The 13,048-nt window shown below is 43.6% G+C and overlaps 1 protein-coding gene across 1 annotated transcript in view; it reads right to left on the bottom strand.

Moving 5' to 3' along the window:
• Positions 1 to 13,048, bottom strand: part of LOC120045365 — a 70,125-nt gene that overhangs the window by 55,890 nt on the left and 1,187 nt on the right. The window contains exon 2 of the mRNA XM_038990242.1: positions 9,615 to 9,860. Within this exon, the coding sequence (XP_038846170.1) occupies positions 9,615 to 9,860 (246 nt within the window). The remainder of the gene's footprint in view (positions 1 to 9,614; positions 9,861 to 13,048) is intronic.

The following is a 13,048-nucleotide window of genomic DNA, read 5'->3' as shown; positions in this document are numbered from 1 at the left end:
GAAATCAAAACTGAAAGAAATCATTCTCTACTATTATTCTGACATTTCACATTCTTAAAATAAAGTGGTGAGCCAGGGAATTTTTACTAGGATTAAATGTCAGGAGTTGTGAAAAACTGAGTTTAAATGTATTTGGCTAAGGTGTATGTAAACTTCCGACTTCAACTGTAGATACATACATACATACATACATACATACGGTGTGCTACAGTAAAAACAACACTATATACATAAACTAATGATAACGTAATAAGCCACTTACTTTGATTGGAACGCACACGTTAAATGTTATTATTAGTAGTGAAGGCAATGCGGGAGCCACCCGGAAAATCTGCCAGGGAGGAAAAATGTTGTGTTTGTCCTGCTCAGTAATGTCTCAAACGTAAACGATCTGTAACAGGGAAATTGGCTACTTCTATGTAAATTAATGAGGCGGTGGAAAACACCTCAATTCAATCTGCTGTTGGAAAATACAATTTAGAAATTGACAAGTTGAAACATAGCCTATAGATAATTAGCAGGCATGCCTTGGTTTGAGGGCAGCGTGGGTTAACTGTCCTGCTGCGTGACAATCACATTTGAGAACAGTGAATGCATTCTGACATCACACGCATAAAACAAAAACTCACGCTGGGGTAACAGTTAGAGAGATTTGGTTAAAGGCTAAAGTAACTCACAACATACAGTATTGTCAGGTTGTCTCTGACCAAAAAAAATCTTTGTCGACCGAGAGCCATCTGCTCTTTCGACCAATCGATTGGTCAACATTTTTAAAATGTGCATTTTTCTGTGTGTGTATATACACTGCTCAAAAAAATAAAGGGAACACTTAAACAACACAATGTAACTCCAAGTCAATCACACTTCTGTGAAATCAAACTGTCCACTGAGGAAGCAACACTGATTGACAATACATTTCACATGCTGTTGTGCAAATGGAATAGACAAAAGGTGGAAATTATAGGCAATTAGCAAGACACCCCCAATAAAGGAGTGGTTCTGCAGGTGGTGACCACAGACCACTTCTCAGTTCCTATGCTTCCTGGCTGATGTTTTGGTCACTTTTGAATGCTGGCGGTGCTCTCACTCTAGTGGTAGCATGAGACGGAGTCTACAACCCACACAAGTGGCTCAGGTAGTGCAGCTCATCCAGGATGGCACATCAATGCGAGCTGTGGCAAGAAGGTTTGCTGTGTCTGTCAGCGTAGTGTCCAGAGCATGGAGGAGCGCATTTGTGGCCTGCTGGAGGTCATTTTGCAGGGCTCTGGCAGTGCTACTCCTTGCAAAGGCGGAGGTAGCGGTCCTGCTGCTGGGTTATTGCCCTCCTACGGCCTCCTCCACGTCTCCTGATGTACTGGCCTGTCTCCTGGTAGCGCCTCCATGCTCTGCTCTGTGTTGTTTAAGTGTTCCCTTTATTTTTTTGAGCAGTGTATATATATATATATATATATATATATATATATATATAAATAAACACATCCTATGTGTTTTAAATCAAATCAACTATATCCACTGAACTTGTCTGATGCTTTAAGCGCATTGTTTGTTGAAATAATTAGACACACAAATTACTAGAGGGAGAACGACCGCAATTGATTTGATTGTGCAGGGCCGGGATCATTTATTTAAAAAATACAGCTAGTGACAGTCTGACTAGCACCCGTTGTTTTTCTGTCTTCCCTGCTGCTGTGACCACCACAAAACATCAACAGTGTTTAATGCCCTGTCTGTGTTGTTGAAGCTGCAACAAGTTGACTCAAGTTAGCCAGAAAGCACCTGGATGATATTCAAGACTCTTGGAATAATGTTCTATGGACAAATGAGTCAAAAGTATAACTATTTGGACGACATGGGTCCCGTTATGCCTGGCGAAAACCAAACACTGCATTCCACAGTAAGAACCTCATACCAACGGTAAAGCATGGTGGTGGTAGTGTGATGGTTTGGGGATGCTTTGCTGCCTCAGGACCTGGACGACTTGCCTTAATAGAAGGAACAATGAATTCTGCTCTGTATCAGAGAATTCTACAGGAGAATGTCAGGCCAGCCGTCTGTGAGCTAAAGCGCAGCTGGGTCATGCAGCAAGACAATGATCATAAACACACAATCAAGTCTACATGAATATGGTTAAAAGGCAACAAATTTGAAGCTTTGGAATGGCCAAGTCAAAGTCCAGGGCTAATCCCAATTGTGCTCCCAACTTTGTGAAAATGTCCCTGTGCACAAAGTGAGGTTCATACAGAAAGGCTTTGTCGAGATCGGTGTGGAAGAACTTGACTGACGTGCACAGAGCCCTGACCTCAACCCCATCGAACACCTTTGGGATGAACTGGAACACTGACTGCGAGCCAGGCCTAATTGCCCAACATCAGTGCCCAACCTCAGTAATGCTCGTGGCTGAATGGAAGCAAATCCCTGCAGCAATGTTCCAACATCTTCCCAGAAGAGTGCAGGCTGTTATAACAGCAAATGGGTGACCAACTCCATATTAATGCTCGTGATTTTGGAATGAGATGTTCGACGAGCAGGTGTCCACATACTTTTGGTCATGTAGTGTATGCTACGAATTAAAATGCGTATTATATGTTAGGAATTTGCGAAATGCACAATATGTTACGAATTTGAAAAACCTACTATATATGTTACGGATTTGCAAAACGTATGATATGTTACCAATTCTAGCTATGTGGCTAATGTTAGCTAGCTGGCTAATGTTAGCCAGGTAAGGGGTTAAGGTTAATTTTAGGAGTTAGGTTAACTTTTTAAGGCGAGGGGGCAGTAGCCGGAAGTTTGGATGACTGAGGTGCCCAAAGTAAACTGCCTGTTACTCAGGCCCAGAAGCTAGGATATGCATATGCATGGTAGTATTGGATAGAAAACTCTAAAGTTTCTAAAACTGTTAAAATAATGTCTGAGTATAACAGTACAGCAGGCAAAACCCCGAGGACAATCCATCCAGGATTTATTTTTTGAGATCATTGGACCTTCCAATGCTTTTCTATGGGAAAGCCTAATTATTAGGACCCAGATTGCAGTTCCTATGGCTTCCACTAGATGTCAACAGGCTTTAGAAATTGTTCTATGTTTTTTTTTAAACATTTATGAAGTATTCGTATTCTTTCTAAGTGTCACTCAGAAGGACTCTAGTCTTTTGGTGCACGCTCCTCGTTTTTCTCGGGTATTGAAAACAGTTTATTCCGTCTTAAATTTGATCGATTATTTACATATTAGGGTACATGAGGTTGGATTAGAAACGTTGTTTGAAATGTTTGGACCAAGTTTACAGGTAACTTTTTACATTCCTTTGTAGGCATGTTGGACGAGTTGGAACAGGTGTATTTCTGAATCAAACGCGCCAAATAAAACAGACATTTTTGGGATATAAATAAGGACTTTATCGAACAAAACGACCATTCATTGTGTAACTGGGACCTTTGGGATTGCAAAAAGATGAAGATCTTCAAAGTTGCTAATAAGCTAAAATGCTAAAGTTGTCCATGATGAGATTCAAACTCTCAACCTTTGGGCTGCTAGACGTTCACGTTATACTTAAATAACCATTTGTCTTATGTAACCATACCAAACATAAAATATCATACTAATTTGAGTATCCCGGATTTGTGTGTAAATGTAATTGGCGAATAAATGTGATCTCTCAAAGTAACTAATTCACAGCATAAAGTATTGGCTGCACTTTAAATAGTTTAATCACATCAATACAGACATATTTAGCAGTTGATTATTGCTGGTGTAGCGAAATGCATGTGTTCCTAGCTCCAACAGTGCAGTAATATCTAACAATTCACAACAATACACACAAATCTAACAGTAAAATAATGGAATTAAGAAATATATCAATATTAGGACGAGCAATGTCGGAGTGGCATTGACTAAAATACAGTAGAATAGAATACAGTATATACATATGAATTTAGTAAAGCAGTATGTAAACATTATTCAAGTGATGGTATAAGTATTAAAAGGCTCACCCGAGTTTGAGCTCTGAATGACAATTGGGTGCTGTCCCTTTAAGATCTCACGCTTGTACTAGGGTTGGGCGGTATGCATATTTTCATACCGTTTCTGTACCATACCGAGGTATACAGTATTACCGGAAGTGCACACGATGAACGCCATCCCCACAAAATAAATCAATGTAATATTATTTAGTTATTTAGCACAAAACAATTTAGGCAACAAGGACTGTTGGTATGTCTAAACACCCCGGTATACAGTACATACAGTATATCACACATGCCTAGCTTGTACCCATGAAACCGATCTAGAAACACATCTTGAAAGGCCCTCCCGCCAGCAGAGGCTTTCATTGAACTCCATTTCACCCAATTCCGGTCTTTGGAGAATTCTGGTCCTTTGAGCCGGATGGCCAGATAGGCCTACACTGTGAGATGTGTGTTCTTTGTTCTGGATCCGGTACACTTTAGCTGTCCTTCCTCAATTGATGCAAGACAGCTTGGCTGGCACACTGAGTATCTTTATACCACTTCTACTAGGCCCAACCCCCCTCCCCATGATTTCATTCGAGCATCCTATTCAAAAGAAGTCCACAACCTGGTTTAGAGAGTAGCCTTGTTATTTCCTCTTCAATAGCTTGTGTGTATCTTTTTTAGAGTGTACTACTTTCTGTCTATGCGTTTTGGCCTTTTTGCAAACATTCATTTCATATTGCAGGGTTCATTTTTATTCTCACAATGGAGTGGCTTCTCCAACCGGCAGGCAGAGTACAATGGCAGAGCAGAGTTCCACAAATGCAATCTGTGAAGACCTTGTAAACAAGGCCTTTTCTTTCATACAGCTGCACATTTATGAGAACGCCGCTCAACGGGGCAGATATGAGCTTGATTATTTCCTCCACACAGATTTCTAACTTTTCTATTGAATCGATAAGTAGATGGAATTTAACCAATACTATGCTGGCCTAAATACTCGGCCATGGCCATATCAGTATGAATAGCGTAATAGAGAATTCTATCCATCAGCAGATAACACATCTCAACACCTGACCCAACCTTCATTGTACGTCCTGACTTAGACAAGTCTGGCCATCTAGGGTTCCCGGAGGAGACAGTGCGGGTAGAGCTGGTCAAACGTTTTTAAAAAACGAACATTTTGTGACCCAGTATAACCATTCCATCTTGTACCACTCCACTTGTTATATAACTGCCCAGACTGGAAATATCTCAGGGACTGATGGGATTTGAGGTCCTGAGCTAGTTTAAATCTATTATTTCATGCCTCCCCAATCTGGACTTCATTTAAAAGCAGCCTGTAAAGCTGCTTTCATGTTTCGCTTCATGACCACAGCTGTCGGAGTGAAACCACCCTCAAAATGTGACCCAACTGTTGGGAGTCACACACACATGTACCAACGCACACCAGAGAAATCCACAGCATTAGAAAGTGGTTTTTGGACTGTGTGAGGGAGAGGGCACCCTTTTCCCTCTCTCATCAATATTTGTTTCAATTGATGGACACAGCTGTTAAGAGTGAAACAACCCTCAAAATATGACCATATTCTGGGACACACAACAGAGAAATCCACAGCCTTAAATATGATTATTGGACTGTTGGAGTGAGAGAACACACTTCTCCCTCATCAATATTTGAGGAGGGTCACCTCACCAATGGCGTGTGACAGTTACTGAATAGGCAGGAACTGCAGAGAGAGTACAAGACTCCAAAAAGCTGTCTTTAGGGGGAGAGAGAGAGACAGAGACAGACAGCTGTTAAGAGTGAGATTAAAAACATTAAATTAGCAAAACATAGAGGTAATCAATTTGTACAACTGAAGATCAACACAGGAGGAAGATTGGTATTTTAACTCACACTCTGTCAATCTTAAATCGTGCCAGCTAGCTAAATTCAAATTTGTCAGCTAGCTTACTGGCTAGCTCCAACTGTTTACTGGTTGGAGCTAGCAGCAGACTTGCCACCTTTTTTAATTTCCATCAGAAATCAAAATCAGAGAAGGGAAGAATCAATTTTAAACATAGAATTCTACAAACTTTGTTTGTAGACTGCTCATAAAACAGGACTGTTACAAACGTGTTATTTTACACAGACCATGCTATTGCCTGGAATTTCAGCTATTCAACAAAGAAAGGCATCTGCAAGAGAAGGCAAATACACATTTTTGAGGACAGCGAAATGGACCAGGAAAACAGGTGTCTGACGGTAAACGTGTACCAGAACAATGTATACTGGCAATACGTGCAGCATCAAAATAGGAAAGAAAATAACAGAATTCTTTAACCAGGGGCGGGGCCTTCGCCAGGGTTGCAATCTGAGCCCTGCACTCTTCAATATTTACATCAACGAATTGGCCACTATTCTAGAAAAATCCTCAGCTAAAATCCTCCACAATTCGCAGATGACATGTGCCTGCTGTCACCCAGAGCACATTACCTTCAGCAGAGCCTGGACCTGCTAGAGCAGTACTGCCAGACCTGTGCCCTGGCAGTAAACCCCAAAAAGACAAAACTAATGATTTTCCAGAGAAGATCCAGATCTCAGGGAATTTGACCAAAGTTATAAATTGGTACAAAATATATAGAGTACTGCACACACTACAATTACTCACTAAAATAAGCTCAACTGGACACCTTAATGAGGCAGTGAACGAACAGAGAGAAAGCACGCAGGGCATTCTACGCCATTAAAAAACAAATTCTAATTGAAATACCTATTAACATTTGGCTAAAACAAATTGAATGTGTCATTGAACCAATAGCACTTTATGGCAGTGAGGTGTGGGGTCCACTTGAAAAGCAAGATTTCACCCAATGGGACAAACACCCAATTGAAACCATGCATGGAGAGTTCTGTAAGATTCTCCTACATGTCCAGAGGAAAACTACAAACAATGCATGCAGGGCAGAATTAGGCCAATATCCACTAATATTAAAAACTCAAAAAAGAGCAATTACGTTTTGGAAACATCTAAAATACAGTGACCCCCTCTCATATCATTACCAAGCCCTGTAATGCCAAGAGCTGATCAAAGAAAAGAGTCCCCTTATCCAGCTGGTCCTGGGGCTGAGTTCACAAACTTGTTCTACTAACACACTGAAGCATCAGGACCAGAACATCCAATCAATCAGAATAAACCAAATTACAACACAGTCAAAACTACATTACTTATTGGGAAACACAAGCAAGCTATTTGACCATAGCTACTGATCAAAAGCTTGACAAAGTACAGGCTCAGTGAGCACAGCCTTGCCATTGAGAAGGGTCGACACAGGAAAACCTGGCTCCCTGTAGAGGAAAGGCTGTGCAACCACTGCACCACAGCAGAACCTGAGACAGAGCTGCATTTCCTGACAAAATGTAAAAAATATAAAACAATGAACCCTTATTCAAGGTTTCAAAGACTTCTCTGATGACTAGGCTACCCGTCCTGTTGGGGGAGGACGCAGAGAGCTGTTGGTTGGCAGCACACTACATTGCTGCCTGCCATAAGATGAGGGACAGTGTCTGACAGACCAACCTGCACATGTCCTCTATGCTTATTGTCATTGTTCAATGTATGGTTAGTTTGACCCTTGATTATTGTTGTTACTGTTGTCACGTTGACAATATTGATTATTATTATGTTAAATTGTAAATCTCCTAAGTAAGCTTTGGCAATATGTACATTGTTACGGCATGCCAATAAAGCAAATTGAATTGACAGACAGACAGACAGACAGACAGACAGACAGACAGACAGACAGACAGAGAGTCCACTTTAAGGTTTGATGTCTGGCGGAGTGATCGCATTAACATTCAGATGACCTCTCCCGGTCGTTCTCCACGCACGACACAGAGTGACAACTTAATGAGCAATGTAACCTCGAGACTCACCGAACCTCCTTTTGGTGAAGGAGTTGTTCTGTTTTAGTCCATTGAGGCAAATTGAACTGCACAAGGCCCCATTAAAAGTTTTACATAGCGGCGTCGGCCCTTTCAACATCATTGACTCATCGGGGCCTTAGTGAGAGGCATTGGGGTGTCTCTCACTATACTGACCGCTATGAACACTACACACGATGCTGACCCAGGCCATGATCGTGCCACAACGGCTAATAGTGAGATGTGCGACACAGAGAGCCACTCACCATCAGTCAGAACATTTTCTCACCCGCCCATCCTGGCTCTGGGCTGCTGTCTCACTGGGCTAAAAACGGGTGGGTCATGAGGAGAGACCAGACCAGGACTGGCTTATTGAGAGACCAGCCTAGCCTCGTCCAGCATACTGAGTTAAGACAACTATCCACAGTGTTTGAACCAAACATTCAATATCATTCTCAAACAGAAATGACCAAACACAAACTGAGGTTGCAGAGTTTTGTATGGGCCTTGCTATGTCCTAGCCACCACTAAAGGTCTACCGCAGTAATGGAGATGAGAGATCAGCCTTTTAGCGCCTTGGTATGCGTTTTGGCAGTGTGTGTCAGAGGCGGAGGCTAGGAGAGGGAGAGAGTGAGCTGAAGGGTAATGACATTGTCAAGCAGTATCAGTAAAGTGGAAGGAAAAGGTCAGGCCCATCACGAGCCTGATTAAATCGGTGCTACGCTCACGCACTGAGTAAATCCTGCTTGTGTCAGAGCACTGACTACAGGCGTATGCTTTCCAGGCCACACGGAGGAGGCAGCGGGGTTGCTTTGCAGATACACTGGAGACACTTATCGCCACGCTTATTCACAGGGAGAGAACACTATTCGTCACCTTTCACCTGTGTCACCATAAAGCTTATAATAGGAGGTTGTTTTTGCCTTACAGCCATTACAGCGTAGCCTAGCTCTCCTTTCCTTCTCATAAGAGTATAAAGGGGCAATACATTGAAATAGGGAATGATGAGCTAAGCGTATGCATTATTTCAGAGAGCATTACAGAGTGTGTTTTGTGCAGCGACGGGATCCATTGTACGCTGTAGGTTTTAGTATGGCTTTCCATTCCATCCATCCATCACACAGTTCATTCCAGGTCCCTAATGCACAGTAAACATGACCTATTTAGTATCGACACAATAGGCTGACTGAGCCTCCGCTTAGCCTAATGACTAAAACAAAGACACCTAGAGGCTGCCACCTCTACCGGCTAATCAAGAGCCCATTCGGAACATTAGGCCGAGAGAGACCCAGAGAGCTTTGATGTGAGAATCAGTGCAGGGATTAAAAGAGCTGGCTTCTGGCAGTCTCTCTGTGATGATCTGGGAGGAATGAAGGGAGGAATGTCGGGGGGAAAAAAGAGAGAGCGAGAGAAAGAGAGATGCCGAGGATTAAGTGAGGTTCTGGGTCACCAGCACGCTGCCAAGGAGGGAAATATTTAGGGGCTCGGGGCCAGGTTTCTGACCTTGGCTGGATTAAAACACAACTATATTTGCTGCTGCTGTACTTGGTATCCTCTACCAGACATGGTCTGTTGTATTTTACAAAACCACGAGGGCAGGTGGATAATACTCTGGCTACGGTTGCTGTTGGAATACAGGTGCATTGCAGCAGTGCCAATGCCATTGAATTTCCAAGCATTGCCAATGCCATCCAACTTGGTGGCTTTATTTATAAGAGAGACACAAAGTCCAAGGAACTCTAGATAGTGTGAAACAATACGGAGAACAATGAGGTGTCTGACCAGATGCGCTGGAGTATGCCCTCTCCCACGCGCTGGAGTTTGCCCTCTCCCACGCGCTGGAGTTTGCCCTCTCCCACGCGCTGGAGTTTGCCCTCTCCCACGCGCTGGAGTTTGCCCTCTCCCACGCGCTGGAGTTTGCCCTCTCCCACGCGCTGGAGTTTGCCCTCTCCCACGCGCTGGAGTTTGCCCTCTCCCACGCGCTGGAGTTTGCCCTCTCCCACGCGCTGGAGTTTGCCCTCTCCCACGCGCTGGAGTTAGTTCTGTTCGTGTGTGTGTGTGTGTGTGTGTGTGTGTGTGTGTGTGTGTGAGAGAGAGAGCGAGAGAGACAGACAGTGAGCGAAAGAGGGAGTGAGGATAAGGGGATGGGTGGTGGGTGGTGGGGATCTGAGCTGTGAGAAGCATGAATGAGGGCGATGGTGACTCCCCTACATGCTTACCACAGCCTGCAGGCCTATAGCCTTCACCAGCCATCACACCCATCTTGGACCAACACTGCCACCCTGTGGCCTGTCTGCACACAACGTTTTATGTACAGCACCCTACTATAATAGAAGTCTCCCACAAGCAACGTAGGCTACATGGAAACAAAACCTTCTGGGGACAAGACTAGAAGAGCCAAATCAATAGCTGTCGACGACGGGCATTTATGGTGATCATGCAAAGTCATTATTAACATATGAATTGGCTTTCAAAGCATACAGACTACCTGGTCTCTTGTTGCTACCTGACGTGATATGTACACTGTATGTCCCAATAAAACCATGTGACTAGAACATCACAGCCTTGTGCACTGAAACACTGCATCGATACAATTCAGTCTACTGAAGCTAAATCTGGCCTAGACATGGCCCGTCTTTGGCAGTTTAGTGGGCTGACGTAGAGCAGCGGTGGTTCTGTGAGGAAAAGAGTGCTCAGCGGAAGGACGGCTCAGGGGCTGATATAGCCTTAGCATAAGGGACCTTCCCACACGGAGAGTGACAGAGCAGGATATGGGACGGACGCCAGCATGGGACACTAGGTCCAGGAGCCCAGCACACTGTCACTGTTCCTCATCAATCTACATACAATACTCCATAATGACAAACCAAACACTTATTTTTTGAAATGTTTGCAAATGTATTAAAAATACAAAACTGAAATATCACATTTACATAAGTAATCAGACCCTTTACTTAGTACTTTGTTGAAGCACCTTTGGCAGCAATTACAGCCTCAAGTCTTCTTGGGTATGACGCTACAAGCTTGGCACATCTGTATTTTGGGAGTTTGTCCCATTCTTCTCTGCAGATCCTCTTAAACTCTGTCAGGTTGGATGGGGAGCGTCGCTGCACAGCTATTTTCAGGTCTCTAGAGAGATGTTAGATCGGATTCAAGTCTGGGCTCCGGCTGGGCCACTCATTAACATATAGAGACTTTGCCCGAAGCCACTCATGCGTGGTCTTGGCTGTGTGCTTAGGGTTTTTGTCCTGTTGGAAGGAGAACCTTCGCCCCTGTCTGAGGTCCTGAGCTCTGGAGCAGGTTGTCATCAAGGATCTCTCTGTATTTTGCTCCGTTCATCTTTGCCTCGATCCTGACTAGTCTCCCACCCCTGCCGCTGAAAAACATCCCCATAGCATGATGCTGCCACCACCATGCTTCTCCAGACGTGACGCTTGGCATTCAGGCCAGAGTTCAATCTTGGTTTCATCAGACCAGAGAATCTTGTTTCTCATGGTCTGAGAGTCCTTTAGGTGCCTTGTGGCAAACCCCAAGCGGGCTGTCATGTGCCTTTTACTGAGGAGTGGATTCCATCTGGCCACTCTACCATAAAGGTCTGATTGGAGGAGTGCTGCAGAGATGGTTGTCCTTCTGGAAGGTTCTCCCATCTACACAGAGGAACTCTGGAACTCTGTCAGAGAGACCATTGGGTTCTTGCTCACCTCCCTGACCAAGGCCCTTCTCTCCCCCGATTGCTCAGTTTAGCCAAGCAGCCAGCTCTAGGGAGAGTCTTGGTGTTTCCAAACTTCTTCCATTTAAGAAGGATGGAGGCCACTGTGTTCTTGGGAACCTTCAATACTGCAGACAATTTTTGGGACCCTTCCTCAGATCTGTAACAAATTAAAAAACCTGTTTTTGCTTTGTCATTATGGGGTATTGTGTGTAGATTGCTGAGAAAAAAAAATATATTTCATCAATGTGTTAAAAGGGAAGAGGTCTGAATACTTTCTGAATGCACTGTATATACACTGAGTGTACAAAACATTAAGGACACCTTTCTAATATTGAGTTGCACAGACTCAATTCGTCGGGGAATGGACTCGACAAGGTGTCGAAAGCGCTCCACAGGGCTGCTGGCCCATGTTGACTCCAATACTTCCCACAGTTGTGTCAAGTTGGCTGGATGTTCTTTGTGTGGTGGACCATTCTTGATACACACGGTTAACCGTTGAGCGTGAAAAACCCAGCAGCATTGCAGTTCTTGACACAAACCGGTGCTCTTGGCACCTACTACCATACCCTGTTCAAAGGTACTTAAACATTTTGTTATTCATCCTCTGAATGGCACACATACACAATCCATGTCTCAATTGTCTCAAGTCCTAAAAATCCTTCTTTAACCTGTCCCCTTCCTTTCAGCTACATTGTTTGAAGTGGATTTAACAAGTGACATCAATAAGGGATCATAGCTTTCACCTGGTCAATCTGTCACAGAAAGATCAGGTGTTCCTAATGTTTTGTACACTCATTTGCAAAGACTACTACTAAGCTACTTTTGCCTTCTTGAAATGCAGTACCTTAACCACTAGAAACTGCGTTTTGGCCTACCTGGTGACATCTTGCTTGAAAAATTGTTATTTGCTAGTGTAACGGATGTGAAATGGCTAGCTAGTTAGCGGTGGTGCGCGCTAATAGCGTTTCAATCGGTTACGTCACTCGCTTTGAGACCTTGAAGTAGTGGTTCCCCTTGCTCTGCAAGGGCCGTGGCTTTTGTGGAGCGATGGGTAACGATGCTTCGTGGGTGACTGTTGTTGATGTGTGCAGAGGGTCCCTGGTTCGCGCCCGGGTCGGGGCGAGGGGACGGACTAAAATTAAACTGTTACACTAAGAAGCTATTTTTGTTTATTTTTGCCCATTTGATTTGAAAACAATCCCATTAAGGTACTGAATTGTTACCCAGAAATGGAAAAAGGTCTGCATTGGACCTTTTACATTCCACTGGATCCTGGAGTGAATGAGTATCCAGTCATCCGGCCTGTGTGTGTCGACATTGGTCTGCAGACGGTCATGTGAATGATGTTGGGTGTGCTTTAGCCAAAGACCGATGCAGTGGTGTAAAAATATGTTAAAGTACTACTTAAGTATCTGTACTTTACCATTTACATTTTTGACTATTTATATTTACTTTTTATATTTACTTTTAATTCACTATATT

This window comes from Salvelinus namaycush, chromosome 4, assembly GCF_016432855.1.
Source record: "Salvelinus namaycush isolate Seneca chromosome 4, SaNama_1.0, whole genome shotgun sequence".
NCBI classification, from domain to species: domain Eukaryota; kingdom Metazoa; phylum Chordata; class Actinopteri; order Salmoniformes; family Salmonidae; genus Salvelinus; species Salvelinus namaycush.
Note: the sequence above shows the minus strand (reverse complement) of the source record. Positions and strands in the feature narration are given on the sequence as shown.